General features: G+C 37.1%; 1 protein-coding gene and 1 pseudogene across 6 annotated transcripts in view; one reads left to right on the forward strand and one right to left on the reverse strand.

Annotated features, from left to right (window-relative positions):
* HECTD1 (HECT domain E3 ubiquitin protein ligase 1) overlaps positions 1 to 26,483 on the forward strand; it is a 100,957-nt gene that overhangs the window by 28,295 nt on the left and 46,179 nt on the right. For 5 of the 6 annotated variants that reach the window (XM_004698519.4, XM_045287861.1, XM_045287858.1 and 2 more), the window contains exons 4-15: positions 3,539 to 3,766; positions 5,210 to 5,491; positions 5,584 to 5,854; positions 6,495 to 6,571; positions 6,685 to 6,783; positions 7,814 to 7,928; positions 8,727 to 8,901; positions 16,953 to 17,091; positions 17,261 to 17,431; positions 19,007 to 19,229; positions 19,767 to 20,030; positions 20,123 to 20,199. In XM_004698519.4, coding sequence (XP_004698576.1) covers positions 3,539 to 3,766; positions 5,210 to 5,491; positions 5,584 to 5,854; positions 6,495 to 6,571; positions 6,685 to 6,783; positions 7,814 to 7,928; positions 8,727 to 8,901; positions 16,953 to 17,091; positions 17,261 to 17,431; positions 19,007 to 19,229; positions 19,767 to 20,030; positions 20,123 to 20,199 — 2,121 coding nt within the window. The remainder of the gene's footprint in view (positions 1 to 3,538; positions 3,767 to 5,209; positions 5,492 to 5,583; positions 5,855 to 6,494; positions 6,572 to 6,684; positions 6,784 to 7,813; positions 7,929 to 8,726; positions 8,902 to 16,952; positions 17,092 to 17,260; positions 17,432 to 19,006; positions 19,230 to 19,766; positions 20,031 to 20,122; positions 20,200 to 26,483) is intronic. The other variant, XM_045287859.1, reaches the window with a different exon arrangement.
* On the reverse strand, positions 23,290 to 25,654 carry LOC105979971 (annotated as a pseudogene).

The following is a 26,483-nucleotide window of genomic DNA, read 5'->3' on the forward strand; positions in this document are numbered from 1 at the left end:
GATAATTTATAAATTATTATTTTGTCATATCTTACACTGTCCGACATCTCCCTTCACCCACTTTTCTGTTGTCTGTCCCCCAGGGAGGAGGTTATTTGTAGATCCCTGGAATTGGTTTCCCCCTTTCCACCCCACCCTCTATCCTGCCTGTCTTATCTAGGGACAATATGCAGAAACAGTAAGCACAAAAACAAGACAAAGCAAACCAGTAAAATAACAAAAAACCAACGACAAAAAAAGAAAAGTCTATAAATAGTTTCAGGTCTGTTTGTTGACCTTTAGGAGTGTTTTCCAGACAAATCTGATGGGGTGCCATCTGGCCCCTAGGACTTCATTGCTTTGCCGCCGCCTTCTTCTCCCCCCCTCTCCCCTTTTGCTGCTCTGTTGCATACCCTTAGTTATTAGCCCCAGTGTGATGGGGTCAGCTTGGGCACAATTCCTGTACTGTGTCTGCAGTGTTGTCCCTCATAGTGCTATGGGTCAGTGTTTGTGTCTCCTGGTGGGGCTGGCCCTGTGATCCTCTCTATGCATTGGCACCTCTGAGCAGGAATATTGTCCTCGGGGCTTGATTATTCTGATTTTTATTAATGGAAATTTATTACTTACAATTTGATGGGGTTGGAATGGACTGATTTTACTGGTCCCTTAAGGTTTCTTGTGTGTTTTTATTGTTTTATTTTGCTTTACATAAAAATTTACACAGCAAAATAGTTTTCCATTCAATTCCGTTCCAATTCCATTCCACTCCATTCATACACACATTGTTCTGCGAAACTGGTTACAATGTCCACAGTGTGTCAACAGTCTCCCAGTTTCCCCCCATTGTTTCTGGTTCCCACTTGTCTGGGTTCCTTGTCCCTTCTCACATTTGTTTTTGGGCAAATGTTGCCTTTTTGGTGTCGGGTAGTTGATTGTTCTGAGGAGCATATTTTTCATCAGTGGTACTGTTTATTTTATAGTCCAGACTTTTATTTGCGTGAGAGGTGGCTTCTGGGAATGCCTTTCCATTCCACATTAGAAGGGCATTGGAAAACCGGTTCTTCTAGTGTTTCCCTGACTAAGAACTCTGGTCTTTTTTTAATGAATTTGAGTTATGCTCTGCATTCCCCCCCAAATCTAACCAGAACCTTCTCTTGTGTCACTCGTCAGGAATGCCAGCAGTGGTAGTTAGAAACCATCTTGTTCTGGTTCTCTCAGCTAAAGGAAGCTATGATTCACGTGGGCAAGTCCTTCTTTTGATGGATTTCTTCTTGGATACCATTCACCAAACTAGAATGTAGAACATTCTACATAGTGGGTTACTAGTTGGGCTGATATATCCAACGTCAGCAGTCTGAACCTACTAGTCTACCTTGGAGAAAGATGAGGCCTTATGTTCCCGTAAAGATTTACAGCCTCAGAAATTCACAGGGACAGTCTGCTGTGTCCTATATTGTTGCTAGGAGTCACCATCAACTGGATAGCAGTGATTTCTTTTTCATTTTTTTTTGTTCTGCCAATTGCTCTAGATGTCCCTAGGAGTATGGACCGTAGCCTCCAAACCCTTTGGTCCCTTGAGGTGTTTGGTTACATCTAAGACAATTCCATAGTCTGTCCTTCATAAGCTTTCATACATATACATAAATATGAATGACTATATATGTGGCATACACAAACCTGCATTTAGAAAAAACTGCAGCCATACCTATATATGCACACTGAGGTAGTCCTGTATGATCTCCCTCATCTATTTAGCATACTTCTGTACTTAGTATCCACTGACACATTATTGTTTATTATTACTGTTGTTGCATGACTGTTACTGTGTAGTCGGTGATTTCCCTTTCCTCCCTCCCCCATCCAAGGTGACCATGAAAGGGTATTTTTTCTTTGTGTAAACTTATTCTTGACTTCATAATAGTGGTATCTTACAGTGCTTTCCCTTTTATAGTTTACTTATTTTGTTCAACATAATGTTCTCCAGATTCATCTATATCGTAAAGTATTTTATATGTTCATTATTTTATATTACATGTATATACCAGTTTGCTTATCCACTGGTTGACACTTTGGTTGTGTCTGTCTTGGCTATTGTGAATAATGATGCACTGAACATGAAGGTGCATATAACTATATGTTGTAGCTTTTATTTCTCTAGGCTGAATACTCAGGTATGAGACTGCAACGCTGTTTGAAATTGTAATCTCAAACTTTTTAAGGAAGCGACATACTGTTTTCTTTAGTGGTTTACAGTCCTACCAGTAGTGTATAAGAATTAAAAAAAGACAATTTTTTTTTTTAGTCATCCCTCATTTGTTTTCTCTGGTAGGTGTCATTATTTCTGGGGTGATATGTTATCTATCTAGCTAGCTAGCTAGTGAAATATTTCTTTTAAAAAAAATCATTTTATTGGGGGCTTTTTCAGCTCTTACCACAATCCATCCATACATCCATTGTGTGTCAAGCACAAATGTGCATTTGTTGCCCTCATCATTCTCAAAACATTTGCTTTCTACTTGAGCCCTTGTGGTAATAGCGCCTCGAGATGGTATCTAAATTGGGTTTGCATCTCTAATGCAATTGTAACCATCTCTTCATGTGTTTGTTAGCTACTTGAACATCTGCTGGGTGCAAGTGCCTGTTTATGTCCTCTGCTCATTTTCTTGTTGTATTGCTTGTCTTTTTCTTGTTGAGGTGTTGGAGTTCTTTATAAATTTTAGAGATTAGACCTTTGTCAGAAAATTTTTTGTACTCTCTACATTCTTTTTAATCATGTGGTGAAGATTTTTGATTCGCACAAATATTTAAATTGTAGCTGGTCTTCTGCTGTTTGTACATTTTTAGCAGAGCTTTGGCTCTGTTCAAAACAGTTCAATTTTGCTCCTGTCAACAAGACTGAGTACAGGCTGCATAGCAACCAAATCCGGTCCCTCTACTATTTGAAACAAATAATTGTGCCCAACACAACATTGGCACCCAACTGTGCTATTTTGAAAGTGTTTTGCTCTCCAAAGTCCTAACAATAGTCTAATCTCCTCCATCAACTCTCTGAATGTTGGGTAGAATTCTCCAGTGAAGACACTTGGGAGTATGATCATCTTTTTTCCTGATTAAAATACTGTTAAGCAGAAAGTAAAAATTCTTGACAAAATGTAGAACATAAATGTTGATTTTTAACCTTTTGATAGTGATTGATTAAGTGTGAGTATGGTCAATATGAGTAATTAATAGCACTTAACTGAACTCTTAAAATATGTCTGGGAGATGGTGAACTTTTGCCAAGTTACTTGGGGATTCTTCAGCTTGCCATGCAGGGTTCACCATGTAAACCTCCACTATTCAGTTTGATGGCCATATATCACTATTAAACACTTCAAATGTGGCCACTCTGAATGGAAAGCTCTTGCAAGTATAAAAACACACTGAATTTTGAAAACATGAAGAAAAGAATGTGAAAATTTATCAATCTTTTATATTTATTGCATGTTCAAATGAGTGTTTTGAAATACTGTAAATTCACGGAATCTGTTTTGCTTTATCCCCCCGCCCGCTATTGTAGGTACTAGAACTGATATGCACTCGTGAGTCAGGAGCTGTCTTTGAGGCTGCTGGTTTGAATTGTGTGCTGACGTTTATTCGTGACAGTGGACACTTAGTTCATAAAGATACTTTGCACTCTGCCATGGCTGTGGTGTCAAGACTCTGTGGTAAAATGGAGCCTCAAGATTCTTCTTTAGAAATTTGTGTAGAATCTCTGTCTAGTTTATTAAAGCATGAAGATCACCAGGTAAATTGCTGTTACATCTTTGTTTTCAACATGTTATACTATAGCATTTCCTATGTATAATTATGGCACAGTGTTGATTTCAACATCCATTTGATGCTGTGGGGGTAATTCTACTCTATTTTTTATCTCTATGGTGATCTTTTTTTGTGTTTTTGCACAATGAAACATTTTTATGATAATGGCACATGTTCATAAAATATGAAAATTATGGAATAAATATGAAAATTATGGAATATTTTTAAAGCTAAACTTGCACTAAGTTTAGACGTTCTCTACCTTTAATTTTGTTACAGTCTCACTGAGGAAGAACAAAGCATATATAGTATTATATGGGTAAATTTTTGTTGAATAGACATACTTTAGAAAGGTAATAACTTGGTTTCTAGTGCCTTTTTACTATTCAGATTTTATTTCGGTCTGTATTCATAGATTATTTTGGAAAAGTACATAATCAGTGTATTAGTCTAGGTACTTTGGAGAAACAAATCCACAGCAACTCAAGTATGAGAGAGAGTTTTATGTAAAGAAAAGGTGCATCACGAAAACATCCCAACCCAATGCTGCCCAAGCCCACAAGTCCAACATTAACCCATTAACCCAACACCAGTCCCTCCACCTCTCACAAAACAGGCAATGATGCCGGCTGCAGGCGGAAAGCTGAGTCCGTGAACGTGTAAGCATCTCAGCACTGGCAAGGGTCTCCACACAGCTGCTCCAGCACCCAGGGCTGCATCGGGATAGATCCATGCGGCTTCTCCTTGGGGATGTCTTGTAGGAAGTCAATCTTGCAAGCTGAAGCAGGGAACTGCTAAGGCAGCTGCACCGGATACAACCATCACAAAACAAGAGACCCGAGAACTAGAAAGGCGAGGCTTCACCACCCATTTATCCCTCCGCCTTTCAACCAGCACCACATGTGATTATCGGCCAGGCTGGCACAATTAACTAACTCAATCAGTATCTTAGCTTTTGCTGTATGTCTTAGTTTTTTATCCGTACCACCTCCCTTAAATGGAAATAAATGAGCTATATCATAATCAAATCCTCTGCCACTGAGTCAATTCTGATTCTTAGTGACCCTGAATAGGGCTTTGGGGACTAAATCGTAGCAGAACAGTTAGCCGTATCTTTCTCATGTGGAATGATTGGTGGGTTTGTGAACTGCTGACTTTGTGGTTAGCAGCCCAGTGCCTAATCTGCTGTGCCACCGGGGCTCCTTAAATGTGTTATGGGTTTTGTTATTATCCATCTTACCCAAAGGGCCCTGAGGCCTTCAACAATGAAGATCAGACAGTTTGCAGAATGTGGAGCCAGGGTTTCCAGGCAGACTTTTTATTTCACCTCCTTGCTACAACTGCCTTTCATTTCGTTTAGTCTCAGTGTTGAAATGATCAGCACTTCTTGGGTGAGTTTTGTCAAGGTGCTTATTTTTTACATCATTAGGTTTCAGATGGAGCTCTGCGATGTTTTGCATCACTAGCTGACCGATTTACCCGTCGTGGTGTTGACCCAGCTCCGTTAGCCAAGCATGGATTAACTGAGGAGCTGTTGTCCCGAATGGCTGCTGCCGGTGGCACTGCATCAGGGCCATCGTCTGCATGCAAACCAGGTCGGAGCACCACAGGAGCTCCTTCCACAGCGGTAGACTCCAAATTGAGTAACCAGGTGTCAACAATTGTAAGTCTGCTGTCAACACTTTGCAGAGGCTCTCCAGTAGTAACACATGTAAGGATATTTAAAATTTTTTCATAATCTTGCCAAAAAAGTGTTTCTGTAGAATTAAAATACATTAATCTCCCTCCCAACTTTCTTTCTAGGATCTTTTGAGGTCAGAGCTTCCAGATTCAATTGAAAGTGCACTGCAGGGTGATGAAAGATGTGTACTTGATACCATGCGTTTGGTTGATCTTCTCTTGGTGCTATTATTTGAAGGACGAAAGGCTTTACCAAAGTCTAGTGCTGGATCAACAGGAAGAATCCCTGGACTTCGCAGATTGGATAGCTCTGGGGAGCGCTCACATCGGCAGCTTATAGACTGTATTCGAAGTAAAGATACCGATGCACTTATAGATGCAATTGACACAGGAGGTCGGAAAATATTTTATAACAAGTAAAAATGGCATAAGAAATTGCACAGGCAATTTCTAGTTTTTAGCTAAATTTCTCAGCAATTATGCCAGATAGCAGAATGACCAACTCCTGTGATACTCTGCCAACTCATTATATACAGAATTGTCAGCTTGGTACATGCTTGGTATATGGTAAAATCATAGTAAATGCTTACTGAATGAGTAAAGCTTTTATAAAACTTGAAGTTTATCTACATTGATGGAAACTGATTTGAATGACATAGAACATATAAATTTAAATGTTGAATGGTGTTATTTTGATTATAGACAAGATTTTCTCTTCCACAGTTAAAGGCATGACACAACTCGACCAGTATCTGTTGAGTTGTGTTACATCATTCTTTTTAATGCGTAAGGGTCTTAGGGATCCTGGATGATTTAGAAATTCTAGGATACGTTTCTTGGCAAATAGTAGGCTTGCTAATAATTTAGTAAGTATTAATAGTAGGTCTCATTGTTTAAAACAGTCCCTTGGCTCTATATTTAGTGAATTGTTAATATTTAAAGTAGTTAAAGTTTTAGAAAATTTGAGTATTAATTTATTACCTTTTAAAAACAAAATTTGTGTATCTTTGTTTTTTCCCCCTCTAAACTCCCAGCCTTTGAAGTAAATTTTATGGATGATGTGGGTCAGACTCTGTTAAACTGGGCCTCTGCTTTTGGAACTCAGGAAATGGTAAGCTAACAAATAGTAGCTTGTATTTTAAATCAAAGATTAAAATTTCATATATATAAATAGATGAAAATATAAATGTTAAGGACATTTTATGATTCTCTGTCATTTTACAGGTAGAATTTCTTTGCGAGAGAGGTGCTGATGTTAATAGAGGTCAGAGGTCATCATCATTACATTATGCTGCTTGTTTTGGAAGACCTCAAGTAGCAAAGGTAAAATCCAAGATTTAAAAATATTTTAAGTGTTAAAGGTAAGGTGACCAGACGTCCCGCTTTTGGCGGGACAGTCCCGATTTTTAACAATTTTCCCGCGTCCCGTGGCGTTTTTAAAAAGTCCCGATTTTTGGAAAGAATGCACGACAAGCTAGGGTATACAGTTTTCGGCTGCCATGTGGCTGTTTTACCAGGATATCAAGTTTTATCAGTGGTGTCCTGCTTTACCAATGTTAAAATCTGGTCACCATAGTTAAAGGGTCAAAACAAATGTGTGATACAAGTCTTTATGATCTTTTTGCTCTGAAGTAATTTGCGACAGTACAATTTTAATCCATTTTTCAATCAGGCATACCTGCAATCAAGTCTCAGCTCATGCATGTCCCAGGTAGTTATGCCTACCTCTGAATAGGTACACTATTACATTTCTAGTGTGATTCTTGTTAGAAAAAAAATAAATGTGAAGTACTAACTACTGTTAGAAAAATATATATATGTCAAGTGCTATAGTAATTGCCATATTATTTTAGTTAGAATATATTAAAGAAAAAAACACCAATGACAGATCAATTAGTAAATGAATAAATAATCGAGCATGATATCCTTAAAGTGTTGAATCGGTGACAGTGAGACTAGAGAATGAAGGACAGATCATGCTTTTGTGTGAGAACTGACGTGGCAGTTGGCTTCTTGTGGAACGGATGCAGAGAGCTGTTAGAGTCTGCGTTTTAATTTTGGGTCACAACTGAATAGTAATCTTTTTGTGAAAGTAAAGTGGGGAGGGGTTTGCTGCAGAAAATAGTGGATTCAGATGTAAACAAACTTAATTTGAGATGTTATTAAATAACCAGGTGAAACTAGTCTAATTTTTTTCAAGATAGGAATATATCACTTCAAGGTGCTAAAGGTGTCAAGGCAGATAATTAGATTGACTTAATTCTAGATTAGGTAGCTCTAGAAAATATTGCAAACTTGCATATTGCAAAATAAGTTATTAGTAGTTATATCCAAATGGAATACTTTTCTGTAGACTCTGTTACGGCATGGTGCGAACCCAGACCTGAGAGACGAAGATGGGAAAACACCTTTAGATAAAGCTCGAGAAAGGGGCCATAGTGAAGTAGTAGCTATTCTTCAGTCTCCAGGTGAGTAGTAAACTCTTTCCTTTTAAACTTTATCCTATTTTTAGTTTCACATCCATAAAAGTAGCTTTTTGTACATATATTAACTTTATTCTAATGAACTGTTCCTTTTATCTAAATGGACTATTCCTATGGCATCAGATAATTGTGTAGTTACATCTTTGTATTTGGTAAACCTATACTATCATACTGTTCAATATTTTGAGGTGATAGTTGCATGAATCCATAATATTCTAATTAAAAATTCAGGAGGATGTGCCTGTCACATAAAGATTAGTTGCGTGTTTTGTATACAGAGTAATTTGGCCAAATTTGTAAGTTTTCACTGAGTTGATGAATGCAAGGCCTCTATGAAAACTTTTTTAGACTTAACTACCAAACAAAAAACTAACTCCCTGTTACTGAGTTGATTCTGACTTTCACAAACTGTATAGGACTGAGTAGAACTCCCTGTGAGTTTCCAGTGCTTTAAATCAATACAGGAACGAAAGCTTCATCTTTCGCCTGCTTGGTGGCTGACTAGTGATTTTTAACTGCTAACTTTAATAGTTTAGCAGTCTAAGTATAACCTACTTCATCACCAGGGCTCCTTCGGAGTCAGGTAAAGTGTTCAAAATTGTCTCTTCAATTTGTGATTCATCTCTGTGGGGTTGCTAGTGTTGTTTAGTATCTTTACAAGTATCTTGATATATACAGTGTTCTGCTTTTAATTTAATTATTACAGATTGGTTTTGTGTTCATTTTAAGATTTTTCCCTTGAAAGATAAAGTTTTCAAAAGATTAATTTGTTATTGTCTGCAGGGGATTGGATGTGTCCAGTTAATAAAGGAGATGATAAGAAAAAGAAAGATACAAACAAAGATGAAGAAGAATGTAATGAGCCCAAAGGAGATCCAGAAATGGCACCCATATACTTGAAAAGATTATTGCCAGTATTTGCACAAACATTTCAGCAAACTATGCTGCCTTCAATAAGGTAGTTATTAATATGATTTGTATTTGTTACTTACAATTTTGCTAGTGATACAGTTTTATTTATACCCCCTTTTCAGAAAGACTTATAGTTTAACACTAAAAAGTTATGATAAAAATATAAATTAGATTGGGAGAGTCATCTTTTCTTTGAATTTTTTTACTTACGAAGAGAAGTATTTTTTAAAATCTGAAAAAGATTTCTAGCACATTTTTGGTTACTTTTATTACTAGAGATTTATTTTGATGTGTGCATCACACATTTATTGAGCTTCATAGAAGCTTGTTGGTAGGATGAGTGTGAGGTGACCAGTGAAAATGATTCTCAGACAAATGAGACTTTGGCTACTGCTTGTTGTGCGCTTGCCAGCTAGTGAAGAAGACATGTGAGTCTTCCTCACTACAAGGGAGCTTTACAAGGTTTGTGGAAAAGTGAAACTAAAAGACAGTGGAATTTTTCCCATGAGTTGTTTGTTTTTTTTAAAGCCTTCCTCGTAGAATAGTGATACAATACGCCTATAATCCCTGCTCTTTGAAAATATGGGTGTATTAGCCAATGACTAGGCCGATGTATTAGAGAAGATTTTGTGCAGAAGTGACATTCAAATTGAACTTTAAAAGATACCTCTAGGTAGATTTGAAAGTATAGATGGGGAATAGTGTGCACAACATCACAGGGGTGTGTGCAGTCCCTCCTCAAGTCTTGATGGCTTTCTCGTCTGTGTGTCCAGAGCCTGCCATTTCTATCCATTGGATGCCAGCACTTTGGTCTAGTCTCCTATCACCTCTACTTTGCTACAGTCACTTCTGAACTAATCTGTCTTCTCTTTTTCTCTAGTTCCTCGATAATCTGTTTATACATATTAGAACTGTTTTTAAAATCACAGGTGTATGTCTGGTTTAAACCTGCCAACTGCTTCCAGTTTGCCTTAGACTAAAATTCAACTACTAACTCTCAAGCTTACAAGACCTTATTAAAGCTCCTTCAGACTTTCTCCCCTTATTTATAACCATTATCATGACCCTTTACGTTAACAGTATCCTAGTGTTCGTTCTGTTTTGAACCATTCCTAGGGTATAGCTACTTTACTGTTTTTCCAGTTATTTTTCCTCTGCTTATAGCTTTCTGTTCCCAGGTCTTTTGAATAGCAAATTATTTCATATCATTAAAATCTTAGTTCAAATTAATAACCTATAAAGTTGTCCATCAAATTAAAATTCATATTACATTAATCATTCCGATTTAATTCTTTGCAGAGCTTATGTCATCTAAAGTCTTGCAATTTTTGTTTATGCTTATCGTTTGTCTCTACCATAAAGTAAACTCAATGAGAAATGGCCTTGCTTGTGTTACTGCTGTATTCCTGTAATGGCAAGGAGGTATTGACTAGGGTTTGATAAACAGGAGGTACTCAGTAAATAATTACTGGATGAGTGAGTAGATATGTTTTATCAGTTATTAGTATTTTTCTGTTACAGTGTAGACTATGTACGGAAAGCTCAGTGAATAGTGTTAAGAAAGTAGACTGCAGGAGCCTTTTATGACCTGTGAAGGATTTATAGGCCTCCTTAATGAGTATGGACTTTACCTCACTATTAGAGAAGGATTATTAAACATTTGTGAGAAAATTTGAATTTAAAAAAAATTACTTTGGCAGCAGGAAAGAGAACAGGACTGGAGGCAAGCAGCAGTGAAAGCAGACTACTTATGGATTGGTGGGGCCAGATTCAAGATTAGATCGTGTAGGGGCGGTGAGCATTAGATGTGTAAATTGAGGGGAGAGAAAGATGAGTGCCAGGTTTTTGAATGAGTGATGAGGAATTTTTTGTTGTTGTCATTTTAACTGTAGAATGTAGTCTTAGAGGATTCAAGTGCATCACATACCAGTATTATGAGTGATTGTCCAACTCCAAGCAGAGGGTGCAAATAGGAGGGGGAAAAATGCTTACAATATTTAATTGTAAACATTTGAGAACTTGGTTTTTATTCTTCCCAAATAGCTATAGAGTTATAGGAGTTTGTATGGCATATTAAAAATACATATATATGTGTATTTTAAGAAAGACGAGCCATAAGAAGTGAACAAGTCCGATTTTGAATTACCATTTGGTCTGAATTGGCTGTCTGAAGAGACTGCAAGAAGTGAGAGAATAAAAGAGCTGAGCAGATAATGTCAGGGTGGCTTGTGAAGAAAAAGTATAATAATGAAATATGCTAAGACCTGAAGTTAGAAAACTAAAAGAGAAGAACAAGCTGGAAGACCTAAAGTAAAGACAAAATTCAAGGCTGGATTTACTGTACTGAAGGGTTCTATAGGTAAAATATTGGAAAGTGCAGGAAACCGCAAACGATGATGAAAAGAATATAGAGTCACTGTACAAAAATGAATTGGTTGGTGTCCAACTATTTCAAGAGTATACGTTCAAAACTAACAGTACTGAAGGAGGCAGTCTATCCAATGCAATGTTCTGAACCAGTACCCCAAATAACCCCAGGAACTGGCCTAAAAACTGAGACACTAAGAACAAACCAAAACCACCCAAGCAGAGAAGCAGAGTGTTGTGGGAAGGCTAGTTGTGACAGAGTACGACAAAGAACGTTGGTGGCTGCAGACCTGTGTCACTCTGCATCGTGAGGGTCCTTCCCCTTGGGGTGGACAGAAGAGGTCAGACATGGCCCCGTACCTTTTCTTCAGCATTTAATGGCAATATAACAAAACAAGCAGATATGTCATTTAAAGAATCCTAAGATAAATTTCAAATAGAAATGCTTCATGATAAGGACATTAGAAAATTATAATTGTGCGGAATTGGTATGCCACCATGTCGCCGAGTTTCTTTATTGTGTGTTTATATTCTGTCACCTTTTTAAATGTTTAGCGGTTGTCTAAACATAATGCCTTAGTTTTGTCAGGATTGATGCTACTTTCTCCCAGGTAATAGTTAGCAGGCACTTTTAGTTGTGGCTAGAAGACAGCGTGTTTTGCTTAAGTATCCAGACTCTACAGTCAGCTGAAAGTGGACTCAAATACTCTTGTCTGAAATGGATGGGCCATTAACAACGTTTTAAACTTTTTATCTCATTATATTCATAGCTGAGATGGGGATAATTATATTTAAGTCTTCAGGTATATGAATAAGAATTAGATGTAGTACATTTAGCATAGTTGCCAGTGTACTAGAATTTGAAAATATTAGTGAATTATTTAGCAGTGTTACGAACAAAAGAGACGAAGTTAACAACCTAAGTTCTTTTACCACCTCAGGTTAAAATGTGGTCGGAAGTGTAAATGTGAGAAAACAGGAGAAAGATGAGGCTCTGTACTCCCCTAAAAAGTTACAAACTCAAAACCACAGGGACTTTTCTAGTGTGCCTTATAAGGTTGCTGTGAATTGGAATTGACTCAATGGCAGTGAGTTTGTATTGAGTGTTTTGGTAAGTGTACATGTTCTGATTAGAACAGTTAAAGGAGAGTTTATACATGTATATATATTGACATTCTTTACCTATTTGTGTTGGCCTGTGTACAGTCTTGTCATGAAATAAAGGCAGACAGTCTATGTAGTGGAGTCTTCAAAACCTAGTCTAGCAGTATTCATATTGGCATCGTTTATAAAAATACCTTCCTCTGTACAGACTGAGAATGTATCCACTTAATTTAGAAATTATGCTACATTAAAGTTTGAAGAGGTTTGCTAGGTTAAAAGCTGTGTAGCTGGTGTGAATACCTGAACAAAGATTGAGTCGACTTTTGCTGTGTCTCTCACAGAACTCTACTTTTATTGTTCTGTCTTCTGCAGCACTCTACTTTCCTTTTGGATTCTGTAATTCTTTGCATGGCCACACTACTTACAGACAATGCTCATGATTATGGAGTTTATTAGGGAAGTTAACAGGTTACAATTAGGTGAGAAATGCTCAGGATACAGTTCAGTCTGGATAGTTTCTGTTCTGCCAGGCCTTTGTTGCTCTCAGCCAATTGGCCTGACTTCTAGCTGCTGAGGTAAGTTAGAAAGCTCTTTTATGGTTGCCATTTAATGTCCCCAGGATATTGCCACTCTGCTGTAGACCTCAGCCAGAAGGCACCGAGCTCCAACCCATCTCTCCCAGTTAATGTCCAGAGCTACCCTACTTGACAATCTATTTTCCTGCCCAAAGCGCTCAGCTCTACTTACTCTGTGGACTGGGAAGTTCACTGCCCTGTCTCATGCTTTGGCTCCTTGTTTTTCTGCTCCTCTGCCACTCCTGGTGTTACTACTGTCTCTTGGCTTAAGGAGATTCTATGCACAGGACTCTTGAAGTCCGAAGGATGTACTCCACTCCTTGCTTTTCTCTTTTACTGGCAGCAAAAGAGAAAAACTTCTGAGAGGGCTTATTTTATACCCAGCAGGGAGGCAATCACAATTAATCCTGCTAACAATAACTCACAGCTGAATTATATAATCAAATCAGTATCTTCCCCCACCTTTGTACCCAGGCCCATCAGGGAAACAAGAAGGTCGTTTGGTGGGAGTAACAAACAGTGTCCATTAGAACTATAGCTGTTTTGCAACTATACCCCCTTAGGTAAGGTGACCAGACGTCCGCTTTTGGCAGGACAGTCCTGATTTTTGGAAAGAATGCACGACAAGCTAGGGAACGGTCTATTTGGTCCATATAGACCAAATTTTTAATCAAGACACCCCCCACTCTTCCCCCCAGTCAATGGTGTCCCGCTTTAAATCTGGTCACCTTACCCTTAGGGTACCAAAGGTTCTATCTTTACACCGAGTGCCACATTTTTCTCCCAAGGAGAGGCTGGTGTGTTAAAATCGAGCACTTAATCGCTGCACCTCCAGAACCCCTTTTACATTTTTAGCAGCAAGCTGCTTACTTTTCCAAGCCTATTGTTAGTTGCCATTGAATAGGCAATGACTAAGAGGAGCGAAGGTGGTGTAGTGATTACTTGTTGGACTGAGGTCCACAAGACGAACAGTCTGAAACCACGAGCTGCTCTGCTGGAGAAAGGGGAGGCTCTTCACTCCTGTGAAGAACCACAGTCTCAGAAGCACACAGGGCCAATAGGGTCACTATGAGTCAGCATTGCCTCTAGCATTGAGTTTTGAGAATGGTGATTTTATGTATAACAAAGTTAATGTTATTGGTCCTGAAAAAAAAAATGTTGTTTTCAGACCGTATTTAAGTAGATTAGGCAATGACAGTAACCCACGGAAACAAAATAAATTGTATTCCCTTACTAGTAACATCAGAACATTGACAAATTAGACATGATGTCATTTTCAGTCATTAACATGTAAGAAAGTAAAAAAGAGTAATGATAATTGTAGTGGAATAGTGTTTATGTATCTGGTAATTCAAACTGCTTAAAGCTATTTAGGAACCATTTTGCCAGTATAGATTTACTTCTGGTATATAGTCAAGTAGTGGTATATTCAAAACTATTTCTACAAAGCCTGTTACTTAAATTTAATATTCAAGTAGGAACCTTTATATTATGAATATGATCAATAATAATAATGGTTATATAAATTTGAGTTTAGGGTTATGATATAAATTTATTAGCTCTGTAACATTAGTAAAGAGCCCTGTTGGAGCTGCAAGTTAAGCATTAGGTTGCTAATTGCAAGGTTGGCAGTTCAAACACCAGGTGCTTCAAAGGAAAAAGATAGAGTTTCCTGCGCCCTTGAAATTTAGTGTTGGAAGTCCAGCAAAGGGTCACTATCAGAGTTGCAGTCCATAATAAGTTTAAATTTTTTAAAGAGTTACCTTTCTGGCTGTGAGTTTCTTCACCTGTAAAACTGAGATGATAAAACATCATATAGGTGGTTATATGGATTACTTGAGGCATGATCTTTACAGAATCTTATTACAAAAAAGTCTTTGGTTTCTAGTAAGAGCTCTGATAAGTTAAGCAGTCATATGCTGTTAATTGAAATAAATTAAGATATAAAACTGTTATATGTAAACAATGATTTTATAGCTATATAACCATTAACAAAAACTGGAAAGAACTAATCTTAGTAGGGTAGTTTTCCCGCCCCTACCCCATTTTCTTTTTGTGCTTAAAAAAAGTTGGATGAAGGTTTTCAGACCATGTTATCAGTTTCATACTGAACAGTTCATAGACATTTTGTTTCAACTCATCCAGTGCAATCACCTCTGTGTTCCAGCATGTATACTACTTCCACCCTGTTTTTATTTCCATCCTTCCTTCTTTCCTAACCCTCTGTACTTTATGCTTAGATAGATGTTGCTCATTTGATCATAAGTGGTTAGTTATTCTAACACATGTGATTTCAGTTCTGGATTTGAACAGTGACTTAGGGCCAGTAAGCCTAGTCTCTTTAGTGATTTAGGGTTTTGTTCCATATTTTTCTCCTATTCTGTCCAGGACCTTTCTGATTTCCTGATGTTGTAATAGCCAGGCACTATTTAGTTCTTGTCTCAGGGTTGTGGAGTCTGATATCTATATCTTTATCTATATATATCAAATCACCCATCTTTGATGTTACTATCAAATTTGGATTCTGGAAATTACCCCAAGGGTACAGCACTGCTATCTTCTGAGCATCTAATAAATTGGATGTAGATAATACTTTTCAGTTGAATCAGTTATTCACTCTGTTGTAGATCAGCCTTCCCTTAACTATTATAATTTAAATATGTGCATATTTATTTTAAGAGAACCAATTGCTTGTTATGAAGTTTCTTTGAGTCATTTCCATTAAATGTCTTTTATGTTCTAAGCAAAGCTATGGGTGAATAGAAGGCCAAGAAGGCTCGCTAAGTTGTTAGCAGCAAGAATATTTTGGGATTACTAGAACTGCTAATTTTCATATGAAAATATTGGTAGAGTGAATACAGATTTTAAACCTGAAAAGGAATAAAAAGACTAAATTAAAATTTAGTTTACATATAAGCCAGCGTTTCCAAAAGCAAACCATACTCCTCCCCAGGGGGTCTGCAAAAGCAGATACCAACACTTCATTGCTGGGGGCGCTGAGTAATTTTTTTTCCCTGAAAGTGAGTAGTAGGCTAAATAAGTTGTTTTAGGTTAGTATTTAAAATATGGGGTTAGCAGGGCGGATGATCCCTACAGGCCCAGTGGTGTGAGTGGCGATACTGGGAGGGTAGAGGGAGAGTGGGTTGGAAAAGAGGGAACTGATTACAAGGAACTATATGTGACCTCCTCCCTGGGGGACGGACAACCGAAAAGTGTGTGAAGAGAGACGTCGGACAGGGCAAGATATGACAAAATAATAATTTATAAATTATCAAGGGTTCAGGAGGGAAAGGGGAGCGGGGAGGGAGGGGAAAAATGAGGACCTAATGTTGGGGGTTTAAGTGGAGAGCAAATGTTTTGAGAATGATGAGGGCAATGAATGTACAACTGCGCTTTACACAATTGATGTATGTATGGATTGTGATAAGAGTTGTATGAGCCCCTAATAAAATGATTAAAAAATAATAATAAAATAAAATGTGGGGTTAGAAAGCAAATGTTTTGAGATTGATGGTGGCAACAAATGTACAAATGTGCTTGACACAATGAGTGTATGTTGTGTTAAGAGTTGTACGAGCCCCCAATAAAATGATTTTTAAAAATAGTGGGGTTATAGGAAATTTCAGGTTATTCAAATTGTATACCATTTTATTGTGGTTCATTTGATTTTCTAATGTCAGGGTAGGTTATCGTTTGTACTGGTTGAATGTAAGGGAGACTAACACATGGAAGAAAATTAGGAAAGTAGTAATAGGAAATAGATAAAATGACCCAAAAAAAGGTTACACATGAACTTAGTGCTGATATTGACTTAATTTCTATGTGCCGTATATCCTCATGTATAAGCCAAGTTTTCAGCAGTTTTTGTGGTAAAATTAGGTGCCTCGGCTCATATTCCAGTCAGCTTATGCTTGAGTATATATGGTTTTCTTCAGCAGAGTATATGAAAGGTAGCATTGACTATTTTAATTTTCCTTTATGTGTAGTTGCATTTTGAATTATTTTCATATATTTCCATTTATTTATTAACTTTATTGTTTTACTTCTTAAGGAAAGCAAGTCTTGCTCTAATTCGAAAAATGATTCATTTTTGCTCTGAAGCACTGCTAAAAGAAGTTTGTGATTCTGATGTTGGTCACAATTTGCCCACTATACTAGTGGAAATCACTGCGACTGTTCTTGATCAAGAAGTGAGTGTCTGACCTTTCTTTACACTGGACTTTGTCTTGCATGGTAAAGTAATTACATTTGTACGATTTTAGCAAATCGTTTGTCTGGGAAGTTGTTACATTTGTGTGCTCTGACGTGTACACTTGTTAGTGTCCTTTCGGCCACTTACGTTCTTGTTCCTTTCCTCAGGATGATGACGACGGACACTTGCTAGCTTTGCAGATCATAAGAGATTTAGTAGATAAAGGTGGTGATATATTTTTGGATCAGCTAGCTAGACTTGGTGTAATTAGTAAAGTATCAACTTTGGCGGGTCCTTCCTCGGATGATGAAAATGAAGAGGAGTCAAAACCAGAAAAAGTACGTGATCTGAATTGCTTTGGAGTCGGGAATTGGGCTTCTTTCAAATTTCAATTTTATTTAGTTGTCATGTTCCTGAGAAGTTGTAGCAGTTCTTTTAGCCGTTCTCTGTTTCTCTTAGTCTAGGCATTTTTAAAGAGGAGTTGTTTGGCCATTGACCCACAATTTGTGTTTGTGTCATGTGTCCTCATGATTCGGTTCAGGTGAACACTTGTGTTTTTGGCAGAGACATCACAGAGGTACTGCTGTGTCCTCTGTCGCATCATATGCCTGTGTGGCACATGTTGTCTGCTTTGTTGCTTATGTTAGGAACTTGATCACTTGTCTAAGGTTGTTGCTGCTAACTTTTTGGTAGCTCTAAAGTTATTCTTTTCCCCTTTTTGTAATTAATATGTAATTTTTTCAGGATGACTTTAACCTATGTAAATATGTCTATTTTAAATTCTCACCCATTTTTCAGTATTCATTAATGATTCTTGCCTTAGTCTATAAATTTATTTATTTATTTAAAAATGATTTTATTGGGGGCTGTACAACTCTTATCACAATCCATACATACATCCATTGTGTCAGGCACATTTGTTCATTTGTCGTCATCATCGTTTTCAAAACGTTTTTCTTTCTACTTGAGCCCTTGAAATCAGCTCATTTTTCACCCTTCCTCCCCAAACCCCTCCCTCATGAATCCTTTTTGATTTATAAATTGTTTTATTTTTTTTTTTTAATTATTGTTTTTTTCATGTCTCACACTGATGTTTTCCTTCATAGGGTGAATTTTTAACTATGTTACAGAAATAATGTTACAGAAATCTCAACCAAAATGCCACCAATCTCTTTTGTGGACTTTTATAAGCATCTGAACATTTAATTTGAAATGAAAAGTACCTAGAGTAGAGTGAGCCAAAACAACCTTGAAAAGGAACTCATTCGAAAGAAATATATCAAGATTTTAAGGCTTCTCAGAAAGCTACAATAGTTCACATAGTGGAGTAGGGCATTGGCAGAAACGTAGACACATAGTTTAGTGGAACAGAATGTACTCTGCCAAATTTCAAGATGTATTATTAAAAAAGGTGTGATACAAAGATATAACCCCCAATTGGTTTTATCAGTATAAAATTGCTAAGACAGTGTGTTCAGGAAAGAAAGATCTTTTTTAAAAGTAATGCTTGAACAATTGGATAACATGCGAATAAATAAACCTTGACCCATACCATATATGCCCAAAAAAGTTTGTGAAAATATTGTATTAAAAGAAATTGGAATTTCCATGAACTTTTTGGAAGCCTCCTCATGTATAACTAAAAAAGACTCAAATTTAAGTGTATGAATGGAACTAATCTGTTTGTCTTCTTGCCACTCTATCTGGCAAAAAACATTACTTACATGAATTCCTTAACTTTTTAAAGGGATTCATTTGTGTGCTTTTGTTTACATAATTAGAATGCATATTAAATTATATGAAATTAAGTATTATGTTTAGGGAGTTAGTTTTATTTTTATAGTTTGATTCATGATCATGTTTTGAAGTAGAAATTATTTCCCTTATGTCATTAAGTAATTTCGTACATTTAGGAAGATGAGCCCCAGGAAGATGCTAAAGAACTGCAGCAAGGAAAACCGTATCACTGGAGAGACTGGTCAGTCATTAGGGGAAGGGACTGCTTATACATCTGGAGTGATGCCGCAGCCTTGGAGCTGTCCAATGGCAGTAACGGATGGTTCCGATTTATCTTGGATGGAAAACTTGCCACCATGTATTCAAGTGGTAGTCCTGAAGGTGGATCAGATAGTTCTGGTAATGCTTTGTTTCAATTAAAATTTCACTTGTTTCTACAATTGCTGTCGTGTTTTTCTACTCATACATTTACTCTTGTCATATAAATATGTATGTTTGATGATTAGATGACCAATTTGTTTACAATAAGAAATATTATAAAGCATCATGAAAATGTTTCACAAATGCTCTTTTATTCTGAGACAAGAAGCCAGTGTTACATAGTGCTGTATTTTGGGCTCAGCTGCATCTATTTTTCATCTCTCCAACCCTCTAGGGAAAGCTGCTTTTTGTTGTGTGTGTGTGTGTGTGTGTGTGTGTGTTGCTGTCTCAGATTCTTTCCCCTAAATCCTCATACTTTAAAAAAGTATTCCAGTAGGATCGCTTTATGCTTAAAACTATGTAGATCCAATTGGTTGGAGGATACCCAAGAACTAAACTCATTAATTTTTTGTTTTATAAAATTGGTATTTGAGTAGCTAATTTCCTTTGTTTTTGAGACATGCAGTGTTTGAAAGGCATGAGGGTTTTGTAACACCAAACATTTTATCTTTATAGAAAGCAGAAGTGAATTCCTAGAGAAATTACAGAGAGCACGAGGCCAAGTAAAGCCATCTACTTCAAGTCAACCTATCCTCTCAGCACCAGGACCCACCAAACTTACGGTTGGCAACTGGTCACTAACATGTTTGAAAGAAGGAGAAATTGCTATTCATAATTCTGATGGTCAGCAAGCTACAATATTAAAAGAAGATCTACCTGGTTTTGTATTTGAATCCAATAGAGGAACTAAACATTCATTTACTGCAGAAACTTCTCTGGGTAAGTATATAGATTTAGTAGGTAAGAAATGTGTGTGCTAAATTAATAAAATATGCTTTATGAAGTACATGGGTTTTTTTTGTTTCTTTAAGGTTCAGAATTTGTAACTGGCTGGACTGGCAAACGAGGCAGAAAGCTGAAATCTAAGTTAGAAAAAACAAAGCAAAAGGTAACAGTAACACAAGATGGATATGATAATTTTAAATTATTTGAGTTATTAACATCCCCAACTTACACTCACACTGAAATTATTATTAGTGGTAATTTTTCAAATGATAAATACAATTGAAAATGCATCATTATAATTTACAGTCTTCTAATGACTACTACTTAGTGAACAGAAAATTCAACCCTTTGTTTTAGATTCAGATTATGTTGATGCTTGGTTTTAAAAACATCTTAGATAAAAATGCTGTTTGAAAAAGATTAGCCTCACTTCATAAGCACCATACTAATTGTAAGTTCCATCTACCAGTTATGTATGTGTCTATTGATTTATGGCAGTTCTTATATACTATTTCATTATATGAAAAATAATCTCATAAAGTTAGCGTTTCCTCATGGCAAATAGTATTTCTAATACACTATGTGAATAATGTTTTTTAGGTGTGTATGATTAAGGAAGGTTTCTTATGATCTTTATGACTTTAACTTTAAAAGTGGTAATAATTGATTCTATTTGGAATACTAAATTTTATTTTGAATACTATTTTTTGATGTAAGTATGTATATCTTTATTTCTAGTTGTTAATATGTATGCTGGGTACTCACAAAGATATTTCCAATGCTCGTCCTTGGGAAACAAAATTGATTTCATTTTTTTTTTAATGTAAATGACACGTTTTCATTATTGTTCCTGGTTGTGTTTAAAAAGTATGTGAAGCCAGAGATTTTTTTTTTTGCTTGATTTTCTTTTATTTATTTAAAATTGATCATTTTATTGGTGCACTCTTACAAATCATATGACAATCCATAATTCAATTGTATTAAGCACAATTGTACATATGTTGCCATCAACATTTCCAAAACATTTTCTTTCTATTTGAGTCCTTGGTATCACCTCTTTTTTTACCCCTCCCTCCATCCACTACTCTCCTATCCTTGTGAATCCTTGATCAATTATATATTATTGTTGTTATTTACACTGTCCATTGTCTCCCTTCACCCACATTTGTGTTATTCTGCCCCCTGGAGGTGTGGGCTATATATCCAACCTTGTGATGGGTTCCCCTTTCTCCCCCTTGCCTCCCCTCCCACCATCCCCCTACTCTCATTATATCGCTACTCCCACTACTCTTCCTGAGGGTTTTATCTATCCTGAATTACATGTGTCGAGAGCTCTTATCTTTACCAATGTTTGTACTCCGGTCTAGCCAGATTTGTAAGGTAGGACCGGGTCAGGTAGTGGTGGGGTGAGGCAGCGTTCAGGAACTAGAGGAATGATAGGTGTTTCGCTCGGTGCTATACTGTACCCTTCCATGTAACCCTTCTGTGGGTGGATGTCCAATTGTCTAGAGACGGCCTTTGGCTCTCCATGCCAACCCCTCTCATTCACATCAATATAATTGTTTGTTTTGGATCTTTTGATATCCAATACCTGATTCTGTTGACATCTCATGATCACACAGGCTGGTGTGCTTCTTCCATGTTGGCTGCTTTACTTCCCTGCTAGAGGGCTGCTTGTTTAACTTCAAGCCTTTAAGACCCCAGATGCTACATCTTTTGGTAGTCGGGCACCATCTGCTTTCTTCAACACATTTGCTTATACACCCATTTTTGTCTTCAGTGATCATGTCAGGAAGGAGAGTATCAGAGAGTGCCAGATTATTAGAACAAAGTTTTCTTGTGTTTAGGGAGGCCTTGAGTAGAGGCCCAAAGTCTGTCTGCTTTCTTAATACTTTAACATATAAATGCATGTGCATTGGCCTCTATCCCTTTCATTATAAATTAATATATTAAATATATACATACCTATAGCTATACATCTATAAATAGCTTTTGCTTTCTACTTCTTTTTTCTATTTCTTTTCACCTTCCTCTTGTCCCAGTGTTGTGCTCAACCCTCTATTCGACTCTCAGTAACTCATCCTAGATATGTTGCACTTGATCAAGCCCCACCAGGCCTCCTTGCCATCCTTTTAGATCTCTGTTGTTCCTTTATCCCTGAGTTTGTTGACTCCCTCCTCCCCCTCCCCGCCCCCTCTCCCATGTCCTCCCAGGACTGCCGGTTGTTTTCTCCTTGGGATTGTTTGTCCTGCCCATCTTATATAGATATACATAGGGTGTAATAAAAAACAAAAAAAACCCTAATAGATAGTTCCAGGTCTGCCTGCTGACCCTAAAATGAGTATTTTCTGATTGGATTTGATGAGGTGCCAAGCCTTGTCCCCTGAGTTAAAAGTCTATTTTCAGAATTCCTTTGGGGAATTGGTTGCTTTGCTCCCCTGGCTGCCCTGTTGCACTCCCTTAGCGTTTCGCCCCACTGTGCGTGTGGCAGACTGGGCTGGCTTTTTGCACAGTGTTTCCATTGTTGCCCCCCTTAGTGCTGTGGATCAGTGAGGGAAGGCCATGTCTTGAGGCCCTATGGTCCTCTCTGTGCATTGGCTACTCTGACCAGGGATGTCATCCCCAGGGCTTGGCGGGTCATGGTGAGGTGTTTTCTCTTTCTCTTAGTTTGCACCTAAGTTGTCTGGACAGACTCGCCACTCTCCCTGAGCTATATCTTCATTGCGGTCCTCTGTATTCTATTCTTTGGGGGAGCCACAGATTTTTTATCCGGGACTTATTATAAGCATTTGAGAAAGAAATAGATCAGCTGAGCATATTTGTTAAGTAGAGTTTGATTAAGCAATTATTAATAAAGCTATCACTAAGCTATTTAGAAATTTCTTGCAGTATGTCATATTAAGCAACCAACTGTAGGTTAAATCATAGGCAACAAATTAAATATAAAAGTATAAATTAAATATAAGTATAAAAGACAATGAAGTAACTTACACCAGTCATATTCAGTTTGTCGAGAGGGAACATAATCGATTTAATTTTTTTAACTGAAATTGATAGCAACTCAGTAATCAAGTGACTCTTGTGTATGAAAGCAGTACCTGTCAAAATGTAGTAATTTTAGGTAAAGTATCTATAAATATTTTTGGTAAAATTATTTTAACTATTATTTGTAATTGTATTTATGTTTTAAGGAAAATATTTCTTCAAGGTTAATATCCAGAACTTCCTTTTAGTTCTATTTTTTTTGGCCATGAACAATTTCCATTTTATTTCCTTTCAGGTTTGTTTTTCTTCAGCTTCTAATCTTTACATAGGCTTTGGAGGAGGTCATGGGGCAGCACCTGCAGGTCTAAAATGAGGTGGGGGGGTTCGGTCCTACCGGGCTTCACGTGACCGGTTCCTAACCATTTTGCTGTGAATGGCACAGCTCACACAGTCATGCAGCTTCACGTACAGCTTGGGAAGCACATATACGCCGTAGACCCTCGCTTCGGAAATGTCACCGACGGCTGCGGCCTCCACTAGGTTTCTTATGACAAACTTCTTAAAGGCCTTGTTTTTGGGCACGCAGCGGGCGCAGTTTGTGCAGCAAATGGGCTGCACATGGCCACAACCTTTCTTGGCAGGGCTGTTGTTTCGCCTTTTGTTTGTTGTCTCGGAAGCGAGGACGCGAGAGCCCCCTTTTATTTCTTAAAAGCATAATCAAGTGGAGTAGAATAGGTTTTATTAAGTTCCTTAGGGACTAAATGATTATTCACTAAGAATTTTTTTTTGAGACACGTTGTTGGGACATAATCCATATATCATGGAATTCAATGCTTTGGTCATATAAGAAGAGTTGTACAGTCATTACCACAATCAATTTTAGAATATTTTCTGCTTTTTTGCACTCATTATTAATTCCCCATTTCCCTCAACCTCTCCTGCCGTACCCCAAAGAAACCATTAATTCACTTACTGGCTTTATAGATTCACCCATCCTGGATTACATGTATCAAAAAATATACAAATACAAAGAAACAAGAAAGCTAAAAACAATACCGAAATATGGTACAGAATAATTTTATTCTAAAAGAAAGCAGAAAACATTAAAAATTAGAACCACTTTAAAATGGGTCATAGGTGAAATGGGAGATCAAATAAGTTAATACATTTTCACCTAACTATGTACTATAATTGTCTCTACAAGACTGTCTGATAACAAGGCTATTCATATTCCTTAACTATTGTCAGAGGGGATTCACCTGCAGGCTTCATCCATGTGTGGGCCCAGCAAATTGATTTTGAGCTTCCACTGCCATTCATAGCCTTCTCCAAAGTAGGGCTTACAGTTTAATCTCTGAACTTTTTCCTTCCTTCAGATTTGGATTATAATATTTACAATCCATGGAGCACAGGCTGGTGTGCTTCTTCTATGTGGACTTAGTTGACATCTTACTTAGGTGGCTGCTTGTTTGAAAACAGTCCTTTAAGATCCCAGACCGATTCTCTGATAGCCAGACACCATCTACTTTGTTCATCACACTTTACAATTGCATCCTAATCTTCAGTGATCTCTCTATGAGGGCAAGTAACATGCTGGGCTGTGTCATAGATCTAATTTTTATTAGATGAGGGCTAGAATTAAAGTGCGAGCCCCAAATTCATTCACATATCTATGGCTTATATATGTCTTTGGTTCATCTTAGAGACATCAGTGTCATTTTGTTAGAGAATGTTATCAATCATCTTTAGGGCAAAAGGTAACCCTATTTATACTGTCTTTAATTTAACTAATGGTGTAGAATTTAAAACACAGTTTATAAAAGGAGATTATATAAGTATAAACTGGCTCTGAACCGCAGTACATGAATTACTGACTTGTTAAGCTTTTAATTGACTGGATAAACTCTTAATTGACCGGATACTATTTTACACAAACAGTAGGGTTTAACAATAAGGCAAAACTTTTCAGTAATATTCATTGACAGTGACTGAATCAAGCCTACTAGCTTAATAGATATATTAATAAAACAAGAAAGGCATTAAAATAGTAAGTATATGGTAGTCCTGGGCCACCATTCAGTAGGTAAACTTAGATTTTCAAGAGTGTGCTGTGTATCAAATTTCATCAGCTTCAAGCCTAGGGGATGTATGGGTTGTTTCCCTTATTATTTTCATTTGAATCAAAAGCAATCAGTGTCTAAATACAAAAATACATTCATGCCTTCTTATGGTGAAATATATAGATATTTGTGTCATATACATTATCTATGAAGTTACAAGTAGAACATAAAAGCTAAGTTTTACTTAGAATTTTCAAAGGGTTGGCTTTTGTTAATGGGATTATAAGTGGTTTAATTGTTTTTGTTTATTTGCATTTCCCAATTGGCTTACTCAAACAGGTTATTTTTCTGGAAAGAACAATAGTTAATTGTTTTACAGGTGGTGTAAATTTTATTTAGTTCAAGCAAACTCCTATTTTCTATATTAATATAAAGTTTAGGGGCAAATGAGAACTTTATATTTATTTTTATTAATATGCTGTTCCAATCTACTAAGAGACTTTTAAAACAGAATTTTGACTTACTGGCATGGGAGTAGTTAACTTTTTTTGAAAGTTTATATGGCACAAACATTTTTCTGGGGTTTTTTTTAGATCATTTTATTAGGGGCTCTTATAAAAATCCATGCATCAGTTGTATCAAGCATACGTGTACATATGTTGCCATCAGTATTTTCTAAAATTTACATTCTATTTGAGCCCTTGGTATCAGCTCCTCTTTTTAACCTCCCTCCCACCCTTGATAAATTTAAATTATTATTAATTTCATACCTTTAAAAATTATTATTAAATACTTTTATTGGGGGCTCTTAAATCTCTTATCACAATCCATAAATTCATCCATTGTGTCAAGCACATGTGTACATATGTTGCCATCATCATTTTCAAAGCATTTTCTTTCTACTTGAGCCCTTGATATCAGCTCCTCATCCCCCCCCCCTTCCTCCCTCATAAAGCCTTGGTAAATTATAGTTTGTTCATCCCCCTAGTGGGGGTTTTATATGTCGGTCCTTGTGATTGATTCCCCCTTTCAACCCCCACCTTCCCCTTATGCTCCTGGTGTTTCTATTTTCATAGTTGATCCTCAGGGATTTATCTATCCTGGATTCCCTTTGTTGTGGGCTCTTATCTGTAGCATTGTGCATGTTCTGGTCTATTCCGATTTGTATGGTAGAACTGAGGTGATGATAGTGTGGCAAAGGATGCATTGAAGAACTAGAGGAAAGTTGTATGTTTCACCAGTGCTATACTGCACTGATGGCTGGCCGGCTGATCTCTTCTTTGTGACCCTTCTGTAAGGGATGTCCAATTGTCTACAGATGGGCTTGGGTCTCTGCTTAGTGTGCCTCCCCGCCCCCCACCCCGTTTTGTACCTGATCCCATCGACACCTCATGATGACATT

This window comes from Echinops telfairi, unplaced genomic scaffold, assembly GCF_000313985.2.
Source record: "Echinops telfairi isolate 266 unplaced genomic scaffold, ASM31398v2 ScPeMD7_18;HRSCAF=68, whole genome shotgun sequence".
Taxonomy (NCBI): domain Eukaryota; kingdom Metazoa; phylum Chordata; class Mammalia; order Afrosoricida; family Tenrecidae; genus Echinops; species Echinops telfairi.